A 15332-nucleotide genomic window follows, 5' to 3' on the forward strand; every position below is an offset into this window, starting at 1 on the left:
ATGCTGAGTGTGAAACGCATAGATCCTGTGTGGAACTACTGAATCTGCCGGCCCAGGTAATTGAATCCACCTGCACGTATACTGTCCAACAATACTTATTTTAGGTGTATGAAATTGGAAGCTGGCTCCAGAAAAAGAGTAAAGACAAAAGACAAAGAAATATAAAAGAAAGGTAACTTAAAACATATGCTCTCCTGCTTCTCTAGACCAATACCATAATTACACAGCACAACCCTACACCACTGGCTCTCTAGAACAATATAGCAATTACACAGCATCAGCCTCTCTAGACCAATACAATAATTACACAGCACCACCCTATGTCTCTGGCTCTCTAGACCAATACAATAATTACACAGCACCACCCTATGTCTCTGGCTCTCTAGACCAATACAATAATTACACAGCACCACCCTATGTCTCTGGCTCTCTAGACCAATACAATAATTACACAGCACCACCCTATGTCTCTGGCTCTCTAGACCTATACAGTAATTATACAGCACCACCCTATGTCTCTGGCTCTCTAGACCTATACAGTATTTACACAGCACCACCCTACGCCTCTGCCTATCTAGACCTAGACCTATACAGTAATTATACAGCATCGCCCTACACCTCTGCCTCTCTAGACCAGTACAATAAGTACACAGCACTGTCCTAGACAGCTGCCTTTGTGGGTCAGAACAGTAGATACTGCACTGTTCCAGACTCCAATTTAGTGATTACAGCTCTGCCATAGAATAGCTTACAATTCACAAATAGTGTCTGTGCGGATCCAGTAATGAGACGATTGGAAAGAATTGTCTTTATGACTGTAGAGTCAGTGTGTTGTCAGAAGTGGTACAGTAGCAGTTATCCCCTCCCACACCTTTCAAGACACCTATAAGAAGTGTAATGCCATAGAACCAGAAGAATGCGTAATATGGAGTGTGGATTAATACAGCGGGAATGAATGGAATAGCAGAGTGCATGAAGGAGGACTCTGTCCATTCTTAATCCTTTTATAAATTGCAGGTAAGGAAGTTGTGTCCAAGCTAATGCATCACTTAAGTACCGGAGCACCTGAGACACAGCTGGACCTGTCTCCGGAGTGTTGTAAGTGCTTGTTTTACAACCAACTATTTCAAATACAAAGCACAAGAGAAATGGCTCTAAATTGTAACACGGCTTTTATCAATGACCTCTGAAAACATCCATTTCTAGCACAGACTCGGAAACATACAAATACACAGGCACACACATTCAGAAAATACACACAAAAGAAAACATATATACACATACTGTACAGACAACGTACAGACACATAGAACATAAGCGTAGAATCAAAAAAACAAGCACACATTGTAAATAAATTTAAAAAATGTGCATAGAAAATGCACTGTACATAAGCACACACTTTGAGAAAACATGCACATACTGTACACAAAAAGAAAAACATACACAGTAAAACACACGTGGATACTTGGCAACTTCTGAGATCTCCCGCCCAGGAGGGGAGATCTCACTGCTGTGTCCTGGGGGCGTGGCCGCACAAAATGCGTCATTAGGCCACAACCCCTCAACAAAACATCACCTTTTTCAGTGTATTACAGTTAGGGGCAGGACCATTATGACGCGATTCACTAAGTCCCACCCCCACCCACCTAATTAACTAAGTGGGCAGGGTGCACAAGTTTGCCCTGCTCTCAACATTCCGGCAAACTAGGGTTTATACCCACTGTAAAGGAACAGACGCATGCAGGAAAACAGATACATCCAGGTGCATGCAGGAAACCAGACACACCCAGACGCATGCATGAAACCAGACACACCCAGACGCATGCATGAAACCAGACACACCCAGACGCATGCATGAAACCAGACACACCCAGGCGCATGCAGGAAGACAGATACATCCAGGCACATGCAGGAAAACAGATACATCCAGACGCATGCAGGAAAACAGACACACCCAGATGCATGCAGGAAGACAGATACATCCAGGCGCATGCAGGAAACCAGACACACCCAGACACATGCAGGAAGGCAGATACATCCAGGCGCATGCAGGAAACCAGACACACCCAGACGCATGCAGGACGATAGATACATCCAGGCGCATGCAGGAAACCAGACACACCCAGGCGCATGCATGAAACCAGACACACCCAGGCGCATGCAGGAAGACAGATACATCCAGGCGCATGCAGGAAACCATACACACCCAAGCGCATGCAGGAAAACAGACACACCCAAAAGCATGCAGGAAAACAGACACACCTGGGCGCATGCATGAAACCAGACACACCCAGATGCATGCAGGAAGACAGATACATCCAGGCGCATGCAGGAAACCAGACACACCCAGACACATGCAGGAAGGCAGATACATCCAGGCGCATGCAGGAAACCAGACACACCCAGACGCATGCAGGACGACAGATACATCCAGGCGCATGCAGGAAACCAGACACACCCAGGCGCATGCAGGAAGACAGATACATCCAGGCGCATGCAGGAAACCATACACACCCAAGCGCATGCAGGAAAACAGACACCCCCAGACGCATGTATGAAAACAGACACACCCAGGCGCATGCAGGAAAACAGACACACCCAGGCGCATGCAGGAAAACAGACACACCCAAAAGCATGCAGGAAAACAGACACACCTGGGCGCATGCATGAAACCAGACACACCCAGATGTATGCAGGAAGACAGATACACCCAGGCGCATGCAGGAAACCAGACACACCCAGACGCATGCATGAAACCAGACACACCCAGACGCATGCAGGGAAACAGATACATCCAGGCGCATGCAGGAAAACAGACACACCCAAGCGCATGCAGGAAAACAGACACACCCGGGCGCATGCAGGAAACCAGACACACCCAGACGCATGCAGAAAGACAGACACACCCAGGCGCATGCAGGAAACCAGACACACCCAGGCGCATGCAGGAAACCAGACACACACAGGCGCATGCAGGAAACCAGACACACACAGGCGCATGCAGGATGACAGATACATCCAGGCGCATGCAGGAAACCAGATGCACCCAGACGCATGCAGGAAGACAGATACATCCAGGCGCATGCAGGAAACCAGACACACCCAGACGCATGCAGGAAGACAGATACATCCAGGCGCATGCATGAAACCAGACACACCCAGACGCATGCAGGAAGACAGATACATCCAGCGCATGCAGGAAACCAGACACACACAGACGCATGCAGGAAACCAGACACACCCAGACGCATGCAGGAAACCAGACACACCCAGACGCATGCAGGAAACTAGACACACCCAGACGCATGCAGGAAACCAGACACACCCAGACGCATGCAGGAAACCAGACACACCCAGACGCATGCAGGAAACCAGACACACCCAGACGCATGCAGGAAACCAGACACACCCAGACGCATGCATGAAACCAGACACGCCCAGACGCAGGCAGGAAACCAGACACACCCAGGCGCATGCAGGAAACCAGACACACCCAGGCGCATGCAGGAAACCAGACACACCCAGGCGCATGCAGGAAACCAGACACACCCAGGTGCATGCCGGAAAACAGGTACACCCAGGGAGCATGCATGAAAACAGACGCACCCAGACGCATGCAGGAAAACAGATACACCGAGACACATGCAGGAAACCAGACACACCCAGACGCATGCATGAAACCAGACACACCCAGACGCATGCAGGAAGACAGATACACAGAGACACCATATTTTTCAAAACTGGAATATAATTCCTACTTATACAGCAATATACAATATTAAGCATTGCACCGAGCATAGAGAGAAAACAGAGAGACACAATGCACTTTGCTCAACAGTTCTGTATCTCACATAATTTACTCTTGTTTATTATACTTAAAAATGAGTTTACAAATGTCAAATAAATAAATATATAAATAACAGATGCGATGTTTAAAATGTGTCTGTCCCTAGAAGCCAAGAACATTTGGCAAATATGACACAAACACATATATGCACAGACAATCACACTATATACACAAACACAACAAGCAGACATGTATATACAGACAATCACATGTACATATATAATGTAGTCATAAAAGAAGATTATTATGGAAGGTGTGTGCAGTCAGTGAAGTGTGTTCACTGTTGGAGAGAGGACTTCACACTGACTATAAATTAGCAGCCTCCTGCCAGAAACATGTGCCAAATAACGTTCCCCACTAGTCTTTATTACTGCGGAATGTAGATTGTGGAATGACTCAAGTCTGCGACAGTGAGAAGGGAGAAATGTCACATTAATGCACCGCTAAACCTAAATTAAAGCTGCTTTATATACACGAGCTTACACTAATATATATATATATATACACACACACATACACCTCCCAACTGTCCCAATTTTGGCAGAACATCCCAACTTGCGGCGCTTAAAAGTAGGTGGAGTTTAAACCAAATTTTGTCCTGATTTCGTTATCAAAATGTTGGGATGTATAAGTAAATATCAACTTTATTGTAAATATCCGCAGATATGACAAACTCTTGGAACATTTCCACATGAATCTGTGCAGGTCACTGGTACTATTGATAATATTCATTCACTGAGAAACAAATAAGTCCTTGAACTGTTCTCTCAGAAACATAAACGACTCAAGATTAGGACTACAGAGCACCCAGACCAATTGGGGACGAAATAGTGAATGACTGGGAAACGCAGCAAAGTTTTACGGACATTCTGGTAGAGTGAGCAAGTATGGCAACCGCTCAAAAGAGCAGTGAGTGGAGCGGGGGCCTCAGAGGGGGAGGGGCGATGCCGAGAGGTGTGGCTCAAACCCACTTTCAGCATTAGCTAATGGGGAGGGATCTTAGAAAGATTGAAGATCATGTTATATTAAGTAGGAGTTGTCCAAAAGTGGAATTGTGGGTGAAAATATGCAAATCCCATCTTATTTGCCCCTATTGTCCAACTACACCCCCAGAACTGTTGGGTTTAAGAGCACAGATACAAGTCAGTTTGCTAAGCTGTATTTGCAACTCACAGAGAGCTGTTATATCTGTTCAGTGCAAGATATGGGAATTATAGCATTTAGGCATACTTGCCAACTCTCCCGGAATGTCTCCCGGACTCCCGGGAGAGTGTGGCAATCTCCCTGATCGGCAAAATTCGGTTTAAACGCCGCAATTTACCTGGAATCGTGGTGTTTGGTCCTGCCCCCGCTGTAAAATGACGCGATTTGCGTCATCACATCAAGGGGCGGGGCCAAAATGACGCGATTTTGGCGCCCCGCCCCCTGGCGCCCGCGTCCCAGCCGGCATCTCCCGGAAGCCCTAAAACAAATGTTGGCAAGTATGCATTTAGGTGAAAATCTGCTTTGCTCTGCCTGGTCCATGTTACACAACGAAAGGAAATGTCTGGTTTGATCTTTTGGTTTACATAAACAGACACTTAAATATACTATGTCGCCAATTAGCATTGCATGTCTCTGCTGTGTACAAATTGTACATAATGACCATTACAGTAGAGATAAAAGAAGGAAGGGAAGCTCCCACTGTGAATACAACACAATTAGACAAAAATACTGTATATTTAATCCTTATCTGAATCCAATAATGTTGGTCCACTCTGTTTAATGAGTAAATGATGAATGTAATGTAAATTTACAAGCTTTAAGCAGATGTGAGCCACTGGGTGGTGACCATACTTGCCTACTTTCAGTAGTCGACGTCCGGGAGAGGGGCGTGACTAAAGGGCGGGGCGCCTCGAATTGCGTCATTTTGGCGCCGTCCCCACGAGTAAAATGACGTTTTGTCACGGGGCCAAAATGACGCGATTCTCAGTGAACCGCGTTATTTTAACAAGGGAATTCCGGGATGCGGGAGAAATGCCAGCTCTCGCGGGAGCCCAGGAGACTGACCCGAATTTTGGGAGTCTCCCGGACTTTCCAGGAGAGTTGGCAAGTATGGACTGGTGACTAATATAGTTAGGCGGGTGACTGTGAGACCTGACAGAGGGTTTTAATGCATTACATGTATTACGATAATTCTATCACAAGCACGTTACACAGTCTCCTGAGAGACAGGACATCGAGCCTTCAGGATCTCCCCCCACACCCCTGGGGAGAAATATTTACATTGTTGTATATAGCAGATATTAAACTTTACATTAGACGAGCAGAAAAATAAGGTTCTATCTGCAAACTGACCTGTCCACACACCTATTTGCTAAACCTTTTGGATTTATTTCTTATTTAAGATCCTCTGCTCAGCGGAAACACAGGTCTCTATTGTTGGACAATGCTAGAAAGCAGCTAGGCTGGTCTGCTCACAGCCAGGGCATCCCAAGAGACAGAAAAGTGCTTTGTACATTACATATTAATTTGCTTTCTATACGTCTGATCATTAAAGTGGGTTTCATGCCAGGCCAAGCAGCTAACACATACAGGAACATATGGGTTTCTAGAGCAAAGCGCTTGAATGATTCTTACTAGGCATTGCTTGACTACACATAGTCTTTTCACATCCACTGACTGTCTGCCGTGCAAAACTCCCATATGCCTCGTCGCTTGCTATATCGGTCAACTTTCACACAGCGATGCACTGATGTAATAAGAACAAGAGTCCTGGGCCTGAACAGGACAGAGGCAACTGCACCTCCATCTTACTTTTAGATTCTGGTATTATGTAGATTACACAATTGTGGCCAGGTCATATTTAAAACCAGGTAGAAATGGAATTCCTGCAGCGCAAATAGTTTAAATGCGGCATAGCAGCACCTGTTACTATGTAGGATACAGGGCAAGAGTTAAAGCCTGTGGGGCCAGATATATACACACATATACACACGCACATACAACTTAGAATATAAAGCACAGTTGGTAGAATGTTACAAACCCCCGGGAACTGTGTCCCAAGACAAATGCCTTGTTTTCTCTTTTCTAAAACCAGTACATTACATATCGACATTTTAACAAAGGCGTATAGTGATAAATGAACAAATAACTATATTATCAGTCACTATATTAAAGGAACTAAAGAATTTCTTTATACACTACAATATATCATCATCATTTATTTATATAGCGCCAGCAAATTCCGTAGCGCTTTACAGTTGTTAACAAACATTAATAAGACAATACTGGGTAATACATGCAGACAGAGAGGTAAGAGAACCCTGCTCGAAAGCTTACAATCTATAGGACAATGGGAGTTAGAAACACAAGGGCATGTGCTACATCATATTGCACAATGGACCAGCCAGACTGCAAAGGTAAAAGTATTGAGTGGGCTGTGTGTGTTGCAATGTTGGTCAGAAGGTTGTTGTCTTGCGTTAGCAGTGTAGAGGGTGGCAATAGGGTAATCTAGGGAAATTAAGATGATGGTTGAGGAATATCATAACCTTGTCTGAAGAGGTGGGTTTTCAGTGAACGCTTGAAGGTTTGAAGACTAGAGGAAAGTCTTACTGTGCAAGGGAGGGAATTCCACAAAGTAGATGCAGCCCGGAAAAAATCCTGTAACTGAGAATGGGAGGATGTGATGAGAGTGGAGGAGAGACTTAGATCTTGTGCAGAACGGAGGTGTCGAGTAGGGAGATATTTCGAGACAAGTGAGGAAATGTATGTCTGTGCAATTTTGTTGATGGCCTTGTATGTTAGTAGAAGAATTTTATATTGGATTCGTTGAAATACAGGCAACCAATGTAGAGACTGACAGAGTGGCTCAGCAGAGGAATAACGGTTTGTAAGGAAAATCAGTCTAGCCGCTGCGTGCAAAATAGATTGTAGGGGTTCAAGTCTGACTTTGGGAAGACCAGTAAGGAGGGAATTGCAATAGTCGATGCGGGAGATGATGAGTGCATGAATTAATGTTTTTGCAGTGTCTTGTGTCAGATATGTGCGTATTCTGGAAATGTTCTTTAGGTGTATGTAACATGATTTAGATATAGAGTTGATGTGGGGAATAAACGACAGTTGTGAATCAAGGATTACACCTAGGCAACGAGCTTGTGGGGTGGGATTTATGGTCATGTTATCGACAGAAATAGAAATGTCAGGCAGGAAGCTTCTGTTCTTGGGTGGGAATATTATTAATTCAGTTTTTGAAAGATTGAGTTTGAGTTGGCGAGAAGACATCCAAGATGAAATGGCAGAAAGACAGTCAGTAACGCGAGACAACACAGATGGTGAAAGATCAGGAGAGGATAGATAAATTTGTGTATCATCCGCATAGAGATGATACTGAAATCCAAAGGAGCTTATTAGTTTTCCAAGAGAAGTGGTGTAGATAGAGAATAGCAGAGGACCTAGGACTGAGCCTTGTGGAACTCCAACTGATAAAGGAAGCAGAGCAGAGGTGGATCCAGAGAAATTAACACTGAAAGAGCGATTAGATAGGTAGGATGAGAACCAGGATAGGACAGTGCCTTCAGACCTAGGGATTGCAGCGTTTGTATGAGGAGAGAGTGTTCAACAGTGTCAAATGCAGAAGAGAGATCCAGGAGAATTAGAAGAGAGTATTGGTTATTATTTTTTGCTGTGATCAAATCATTGACAACTTTGGTCAGCGCAGTCTCTGTGGAGTGTTGAGAGCGAAAGCCTGACTGAAGAGGATCCAATAAGTTGTTTGCTGTAAGAAAGTGTGTGAGGCGTGTGTAGGCAATTCTCTCGAGAAGCTTGGAGGGGCATGGGAGCTAGGAGATGGGGCAGTAATTTATGAGAGAGTTAGGGTCAGAATTCTGTTTTTTTAACTTCTGTATAACTTCTATCAAAGTTACATTGCTGGGCATAGTTCCCACAAGACGCACAGATATATGTGGCTGCAAATAACTGTCACAGTTTCCAGACCACTCAGCAGGTCACAAGTTCCAGGTCACCCAGCAGGTGCACAGGGAGAGTTCACTAACTGTCACATTTTCCAGCGGACAATGGTAATGCTTTAACGGGCACATGTTTTGCGAAATAACTCAGAAAGCAACCAATTAGAACAGCAATGGCATCATAGAAATAAGTCACTCATAAAAGTAGTACTTATGCTATTAGTATATAGCTGTACATAATGAAAAACTGAGAACAATAATTTATTCAGCAATAAAGTATTTTTTTCAGGCTGTACGTTTTTAGTAAGGAATGGGGAAATTGTCCACCTCCAGACAATTAATATTATTTTCCGGTGGGGGAGAGAGAGCAGATTCAATTTAACTTTTCTATTAAATTAAATTAAAACTACTGTTTTTAATATATAGAAATTATATTTTTGGTTTTAAAACTTTGATTTATTTTTGCTTAAAAAGTAGAACTGGAAGATTTAAGCTGCTAAAAGGAAATAGGCATGATTATATCTGTTTTCATACCTGGTAACTTTCACTCTTACAATGACCAGTAACATGGGATAAATCTTGCCTGACCAGTCTGCCCTGGTCTTCAGAGAGAGTTTGACTCTCCCACATGTTATAGGGAAGAGGCCACTTACTCCTGTTAAAAGCTTAGCTACTCTCTCCGCTCTGCTCTCTGTCTGATGAGGAGGTAAGGCTTGTCCTCAGGTCAGCTTAGAGGTTACTGTAATCAGTGTGGAGAGAATGTTATACAGCACTAAGCGAGTGTATAAATGACATCTGATTAATTCTCATGCAGATCACCAGTAATTTCCCTCTGCTTAACATCCATAAGACCTTATATTGCCACGAGATCATTCCAAACTGAAATCACTGTGTTAGAAAATCTTTTGTGACAAACCCTGTGACCTTTCTCTGCTCCAAAGCATCTGTGTCGTGTAACATTTTCTGGAAGACAGAATCACAAATCTCCATAGTTCCATAGTTGAGGAGCTCTAGAATTTCAACACAAGACCTATCTGCCCTTTGCTTAGCTCTGGTTAAATCATACTTGCCAACGTTTCCTCGTTGGCTTCAGGAAGATCCCGGGGGAGGTAGGTGTGCGGGGGCGGGGCTTGATGAATCGCATCATTTTGTCCATGCCCCCTAAACGATTGTCACAATTTTGGCCAATTACAGCGAGGGGGCGGCGCTACGATGACGCAATATTTGCGACATTAAGCCCCCCCACCACTTATCTATTGTGGGGGGCGAGAACCGGGAGGTTGCCCTGCTCTCCCGAAATCCCGGTAGGTCTCCCAGATTATGGGAGTCTCCTGGACATTCCAGGAGAGTAGGCAACTATGCCTTAAAGAAAATCAGCTAATGAATCTCTAGAGACTAAAGTGTCTTTTACACTTCTGTCTCCATTACTGAAGTCATGTTGTCTTACCTGTCAGTCTTTGATTAAATCTTGGTCTCCATGAAAATGGCCACCTCTATAGGCATCAATACATGGACATAGGACACAATTTCTGAACTGTGTCATCATGCCACAGATGGCGAAGCCAACCGCGTCTTGTACTGGCTCAGCATCAGGGAGAATGCCAGACTCTTCAGGGAGTGAGGGAGATCACCCCTATTGCAGGGAGTCTCCCTGCCATTCAGGGAGAGTTGGCAAGTATGGGTTAAATCAGACAATCATATTTCCCTAAAAGCTCTTAGAAATTATCCAGGAAACAATTTCGATATATGAATAGAATTATTGAGTTGATGCCATCTCTACCCAGAGGCTATACAGTGTACCCAAAGCTGTTATACCTCAGGCCTGTACTTTCCCCCAGAAATTGTTTATAAATGTTTATAATCTCCTCGGCTACAGACAATTCCTACATTCCCCTCCATGCATATACACCATACCATCCCCATACAACTTTATTATATTCAGGTCTCTGCTTTCCTATTTTAGTCTGATTTCTGATAAATCTATATATATATATTCACTATATTTAAATTCCATTTAGCATTTATTGAATTGTTCACTAGATTTCTTCCTCCTAATTATTGCAGATTGCTGTGAACACCATCACTACACTACACCTAATATTGACAACAAGGGGCAGTTAGGATTAGAAAAATGGTCAGTCCTGATATTCTGGGGAGAAGTCTCAGTCCTTAAAGATAGATAAATATTAGAGATGCTCAGGCTCGGTTTCCCGAGAACAGAGTGTACCCAAACTTAGCAGATCCGAGTACCGAGCCAGCTCAGTACCTTTTACCTACGAGGCAAAACGTCATCGTGACATCGTCAAATCTCGTGATTTTTGGATTCCTTTTTAAGAACCAACATAGCGGGGGTGTGGGAGGGAGGGCAGACCCCCATTTTTCTTTTCTGCCACTGCTGTGTGCCAATGTGTCCTAGATGTGCTAGGAACTGCCGTGTGTTGGTGTCATTGCTCTGTCGCTTACCATCCAGCCAGGTCGCTGCAGTATTTGTTTGAAAGTGTATGAAAATAATATTGTGACCTGTGAGGTGGTCAAAGGTGACTGCAAATGACTTGAAATTAGTGTTATTGAGGTTAATAATAATGTAGGAACAAAAAAAGAGCAAAATTATGTGATTTTAGCATATTTTAGTATTTTTTCTAAAAAATCCAAATCCAAAACCAAAACACACGAGGGCGGTTTTGCCAAAACCAAAACCAAAACACGAAGCTAATCCAGATCCAAAGCAAAAACCAAAACCACTTCACGGGGGTCTGTGAGCATCTCTCATAAATATACACATTGTCATTTACAAAACTAAGCAAACATTTCCAGAACAACTAAAAATAGTTGACATTATATAAAGGAGAACTCAGATGCAATCACCAAACTTACACTCGCATTCTAGGATCGGAATAAAGTGGAGGCACTGGGGGAGTGGGAGGCAGTAAGTAATTGGGGTTTTGTGCCAGTTTTATCCAGTGTTGGATAAAACTGGCACAAACAGAACTAGATGGGAAGAATCCAAACTGCATTTATATCTCATTATCCTTCATACTGGACACCACTGATTGTGTTATGCAGATAATTACACCTACAGATTGGAATCAACAGAGAATTCCATTGTTTGTTTGCACAGTCAGCACTGCCTGGCTCCAAAGCAGACAAGGGCAATATGTGGCTACCCAGCTGACGTGGAACTACAAATCCCAGTATGCCCTCTGCCGGGGCATTCTTTAATGCCTATTGCCAACACAGCGGGTGCAGCATTGACTGCCCTAAACAACTCTGAAAGTTGGGGTTCTACAAAATGGAAGACTGCTATGGCCATAAAATCGCCTGCCAGCCTCTGCGTGCGCAGAGTTAGGGAATGTGTTTAGGGAGCTCAGATCAGGGGCATGCAGATGGCTATGCCGGAGATATCGTCTTTGCATATGACACTAATACCAGTTTCCCAAAATGCCCACTAGACTATTCAAAGTCAGGTTTCAGACAATTCTTTTGTTTTAAGTGACCCTTAGCAAAGATTCCACACACAGTTCTCTGTCACAGGAAACAAGGGGCAGAGGAAATCATTGAGCAATTTTATTTTTTACAAATAGGCTCACGACTAAAGACAAACGTCATGCTTAGCAACCAAGGCAGGGAAAGTGTTAACAGCTGTGTCTGAGTGGTGTCTGGATGATGATGGATCGAACCCTGCTACAAAGTACAGGTCAGTGACTGGGAACGTGTGGTCCCTGCCCCCCTACACAGGCTCCCAATAAGCCAAACACTGTCCACCCCTTCGTTCTAGGAAACTTCTACCCCATACCTAGTGGTAAGCTCTCATGCTGGGCTTACAGAGAGGTACAGTGCTGTATAGATCAGCCTGTGACTGATGTAGTACATGGCTATATGTCTATGGGACACTAAGACACTTGTTTTGTAATCCTGATAAAAAGGTTGAAAATAAAAACTCCCTGTTTATGTTGTCTTCTAAACACATCATACACAAGGTCATTTTCATTTTGTTCGTATAGAATCCCCCATCCCATTCTGAATTTAAGGATGTAATGTTATGAGGAACTCTATGAAGTCAGGAGTCTATGTCATCCCCTTCTACATATTATATACAAGCATCCCACACACCTCTTACCTGTGTATACAGGAGACGCAGGACAAACTTCCTTGGTCTTCTTCCGCCTCTAAGCAGCAGTCTACATAAGCGCATGGGAGGGTGGGATAGCTATCAGGAGCACAGCAGAGTAGGGGGCTGTGTTGGAGCAGGACCTTGGGGGTCCCCAGTTGTCTCCCTGGCTGCGACAGTCTCTTCTCTGTTTGCAGAGGAGCAGCTACAGGCTTTACTGTTCAGGATGTTGTGTCTCTGTGGCACAGGAATGGGTGGTCTGCTCTCAGTGATCTCAGAACACACAATGTAGAAGGGGGGGGAGAGAGCGTCCTTTCTGCTACTAAGCGGAGAAATGTTATTTCTCTGTCACTCTTTGTATGGTTTCCCAGCCCACTAATGCACATTACACCAGCCTTGCCCCTCCCTCTAATAATGGGGGAGGCTGAGGAGATGAAAAGGGAGAAGTCTGCTGGCAGGTGCACTAGACAATGGGGTATTCCAGACTTGCATACTGTATAATAATGCACATTCCTGTATAATATGTTTCCTTATTCTGGAAACTGTATATTGTAGAATGTGCCATCTGTAATATGCAATACACATATTACTTTGCAGTCGTTAAAGGAAGACTCAATGAATCCCACCAAATGCTGACATTGAGATGTTGCCCACAGGCGTCCCTTGTCTGTATTTTCTATTAAGATATACATGATGTTCAGTTCAGCACATTGCAAGTTTTACTGCATGGATTTTCTGTTCTGTGTCTGTCTGTAAAATGTTGTTTTGCATTTAAAGCACTATGCAGTGCTCATAGTAACGAATGATAGTGTTATTCTTGTATCTGCTGGTAATTCAGCACTGGGACAGCTCCCTACAAAAGGGCTGGAAGTGTTGTTCTGTACAATGAGTAAAGTTGAGTGAACTGTGGTTATATCTTACATGAAACAAGTTTCATGGCAGAGCAAAGCATTTCAGAGTTCCGGCCGTACAATAATGGACTTTGGTTTTGCAATTCCTGTGAATGCAATTTCACACTGTATTTGTAAATAGACCACACATTAGCATTTTTCTAAATTTGTAGTCTTTGGATACAACAAGGATGATGACAAACAATTCTGGCGTGTGGTGTGGTTGTAGCAACTGGGAACATTTAATGTCAAATTCTGTCAGGGAAATGTGCAAAATGTGCTGACCACACGTGGAAGGAGGCAAATGTTTTGTGGAAGATTTTATCAAAGTTCACACATCTCTAAGGTAAGTAGGGGGCTGGAATGAGAAGTGTAGGGAGGGGGCTGTAATGAGAAGTGTAGGGAGGGGGCTGGAATGAGAAGTGTAGGGAGGGGGCTGCAATGAGAAGTGTAGGGAGGGGGCTGGAATGAGAAGTGTAGGGAGGGGGCTGCAATGAGAACTATAGGGAGGAGACTGGAATGAGAACTAAAGGGAGGAGCCTGCAATGAGAACTATAGGGAGGGGGCTGCAATGAGAACTATAGGGAGGAGACTGGAATGAGAACTAAAGGGAGGAGCCTGCAATGAACTGTAGGGTGGGGCTGTAATGAGAACTATAGGGATGAGACTGGAATAAGAACTAAAGGGAGGAGCCTGCAATGAGAACTGAAGGGTGGGCTGTAATGAGAACTATAGGGATGAGACTGGAATAAGAACTAAAGGGAGGAGCCTGCAATGAGAACTGTAGGGTAGGCTGTAATGAGAACTGTAGGGTGGGCTGTAATGAGAACTATAGGGATGAGACGAATGAGAACTGAAGGGTGGGCTGTAATAAGAACTATAGGGAGGAGACTGGAATGAGAACTATAGGAAGGGGGCTGCAATGAGAACTGTAGGGTGGGGCTGTAATGAGAACTATAGGGATGAGACTGGAATAAGAACTATAGGGAGGGGGCTGCAATGAGAACTGAAGGGTGGGCTGTAATGAGAACTATAGGGAGGGGGCTGCAATGAGAACTATAGGGAGGGGGCTGCAATGAGAACTGATGGGTGGGCTGTAATGAGAACTATAGGGCGGGGGCTGCAATGAGAACTGTAGGGTGGGCTGTAATGAGAACTATAGGGAGGAGGATGCTATGAGAACAGTATGGAGTTGGCTGTAATGAGAACTATGGAGGGGGGGAAATGGGAGAGGTAAGGAGGGGACCATGAGAGAGAGAGATGAGGGTAACAATTGCACAGTTTTTCTCTATATGACACAATGGGGGGCTTGGAGTATTTATGTTGTTTGCAAAAATTTTAAATTAATGATATTCTAAATTGAATGGATTATCATGTGTCTATACACACTGTGCACCGATGCATACGAAAGTGTAGGAGAAAAGCTACGTCCTCCAGCAAGCTCTACTGTTGGTAAGGACATGCCAGAGGAGAAGTTGTGCCAGCCCAGTGTATATGCCTGCTCAATGAGAGAGAAAAAGGCACCAAAACAGGGGGGCGAA

General features: G+C 44.2%; 1 protein-coding gene across 1 annotated transcript in view; it reads right to left on the bottom strand.

The window, feature by feature from the left end:
• The window catches only part of CACNG5 (calcium voltage-gated channel auxiliary subunit gamma 5), a 54359-nt gene extending 41101 nt beyond the window's left edge, over positions 1 to 13258 (bottom strand). Inside the window, exon 1 of the mRNA XM_075178033.1 lies at positions 12911 to 13258. Coding sequence (XP_075034134.1) covers positions 12911 to 12985 — 75 coding nt within the window. The 5' untranslated portion in view covers positions 12986 to 13258. The remainder of the gene's footprint in view (positions 1 to 12910) is intronic.
• Positions 13259 to 15332: the final 2074 nt, after the last annotated feature.

The sequence above is a fragment of the Mixophyes fleayi genome, chromosome 6, assembly GCF_038048845.1.
Source record: "Mixophyes fleayi isolate aMixFle1 chromosome 6, aMixFle1.hap1, whole genome shotgun sequence".
NCBI lineage: Eukaryota > Metazoa > Chordata > Amphibia > Anura > Limnodynastidae > Mixophyes > Mixophyes fleayi.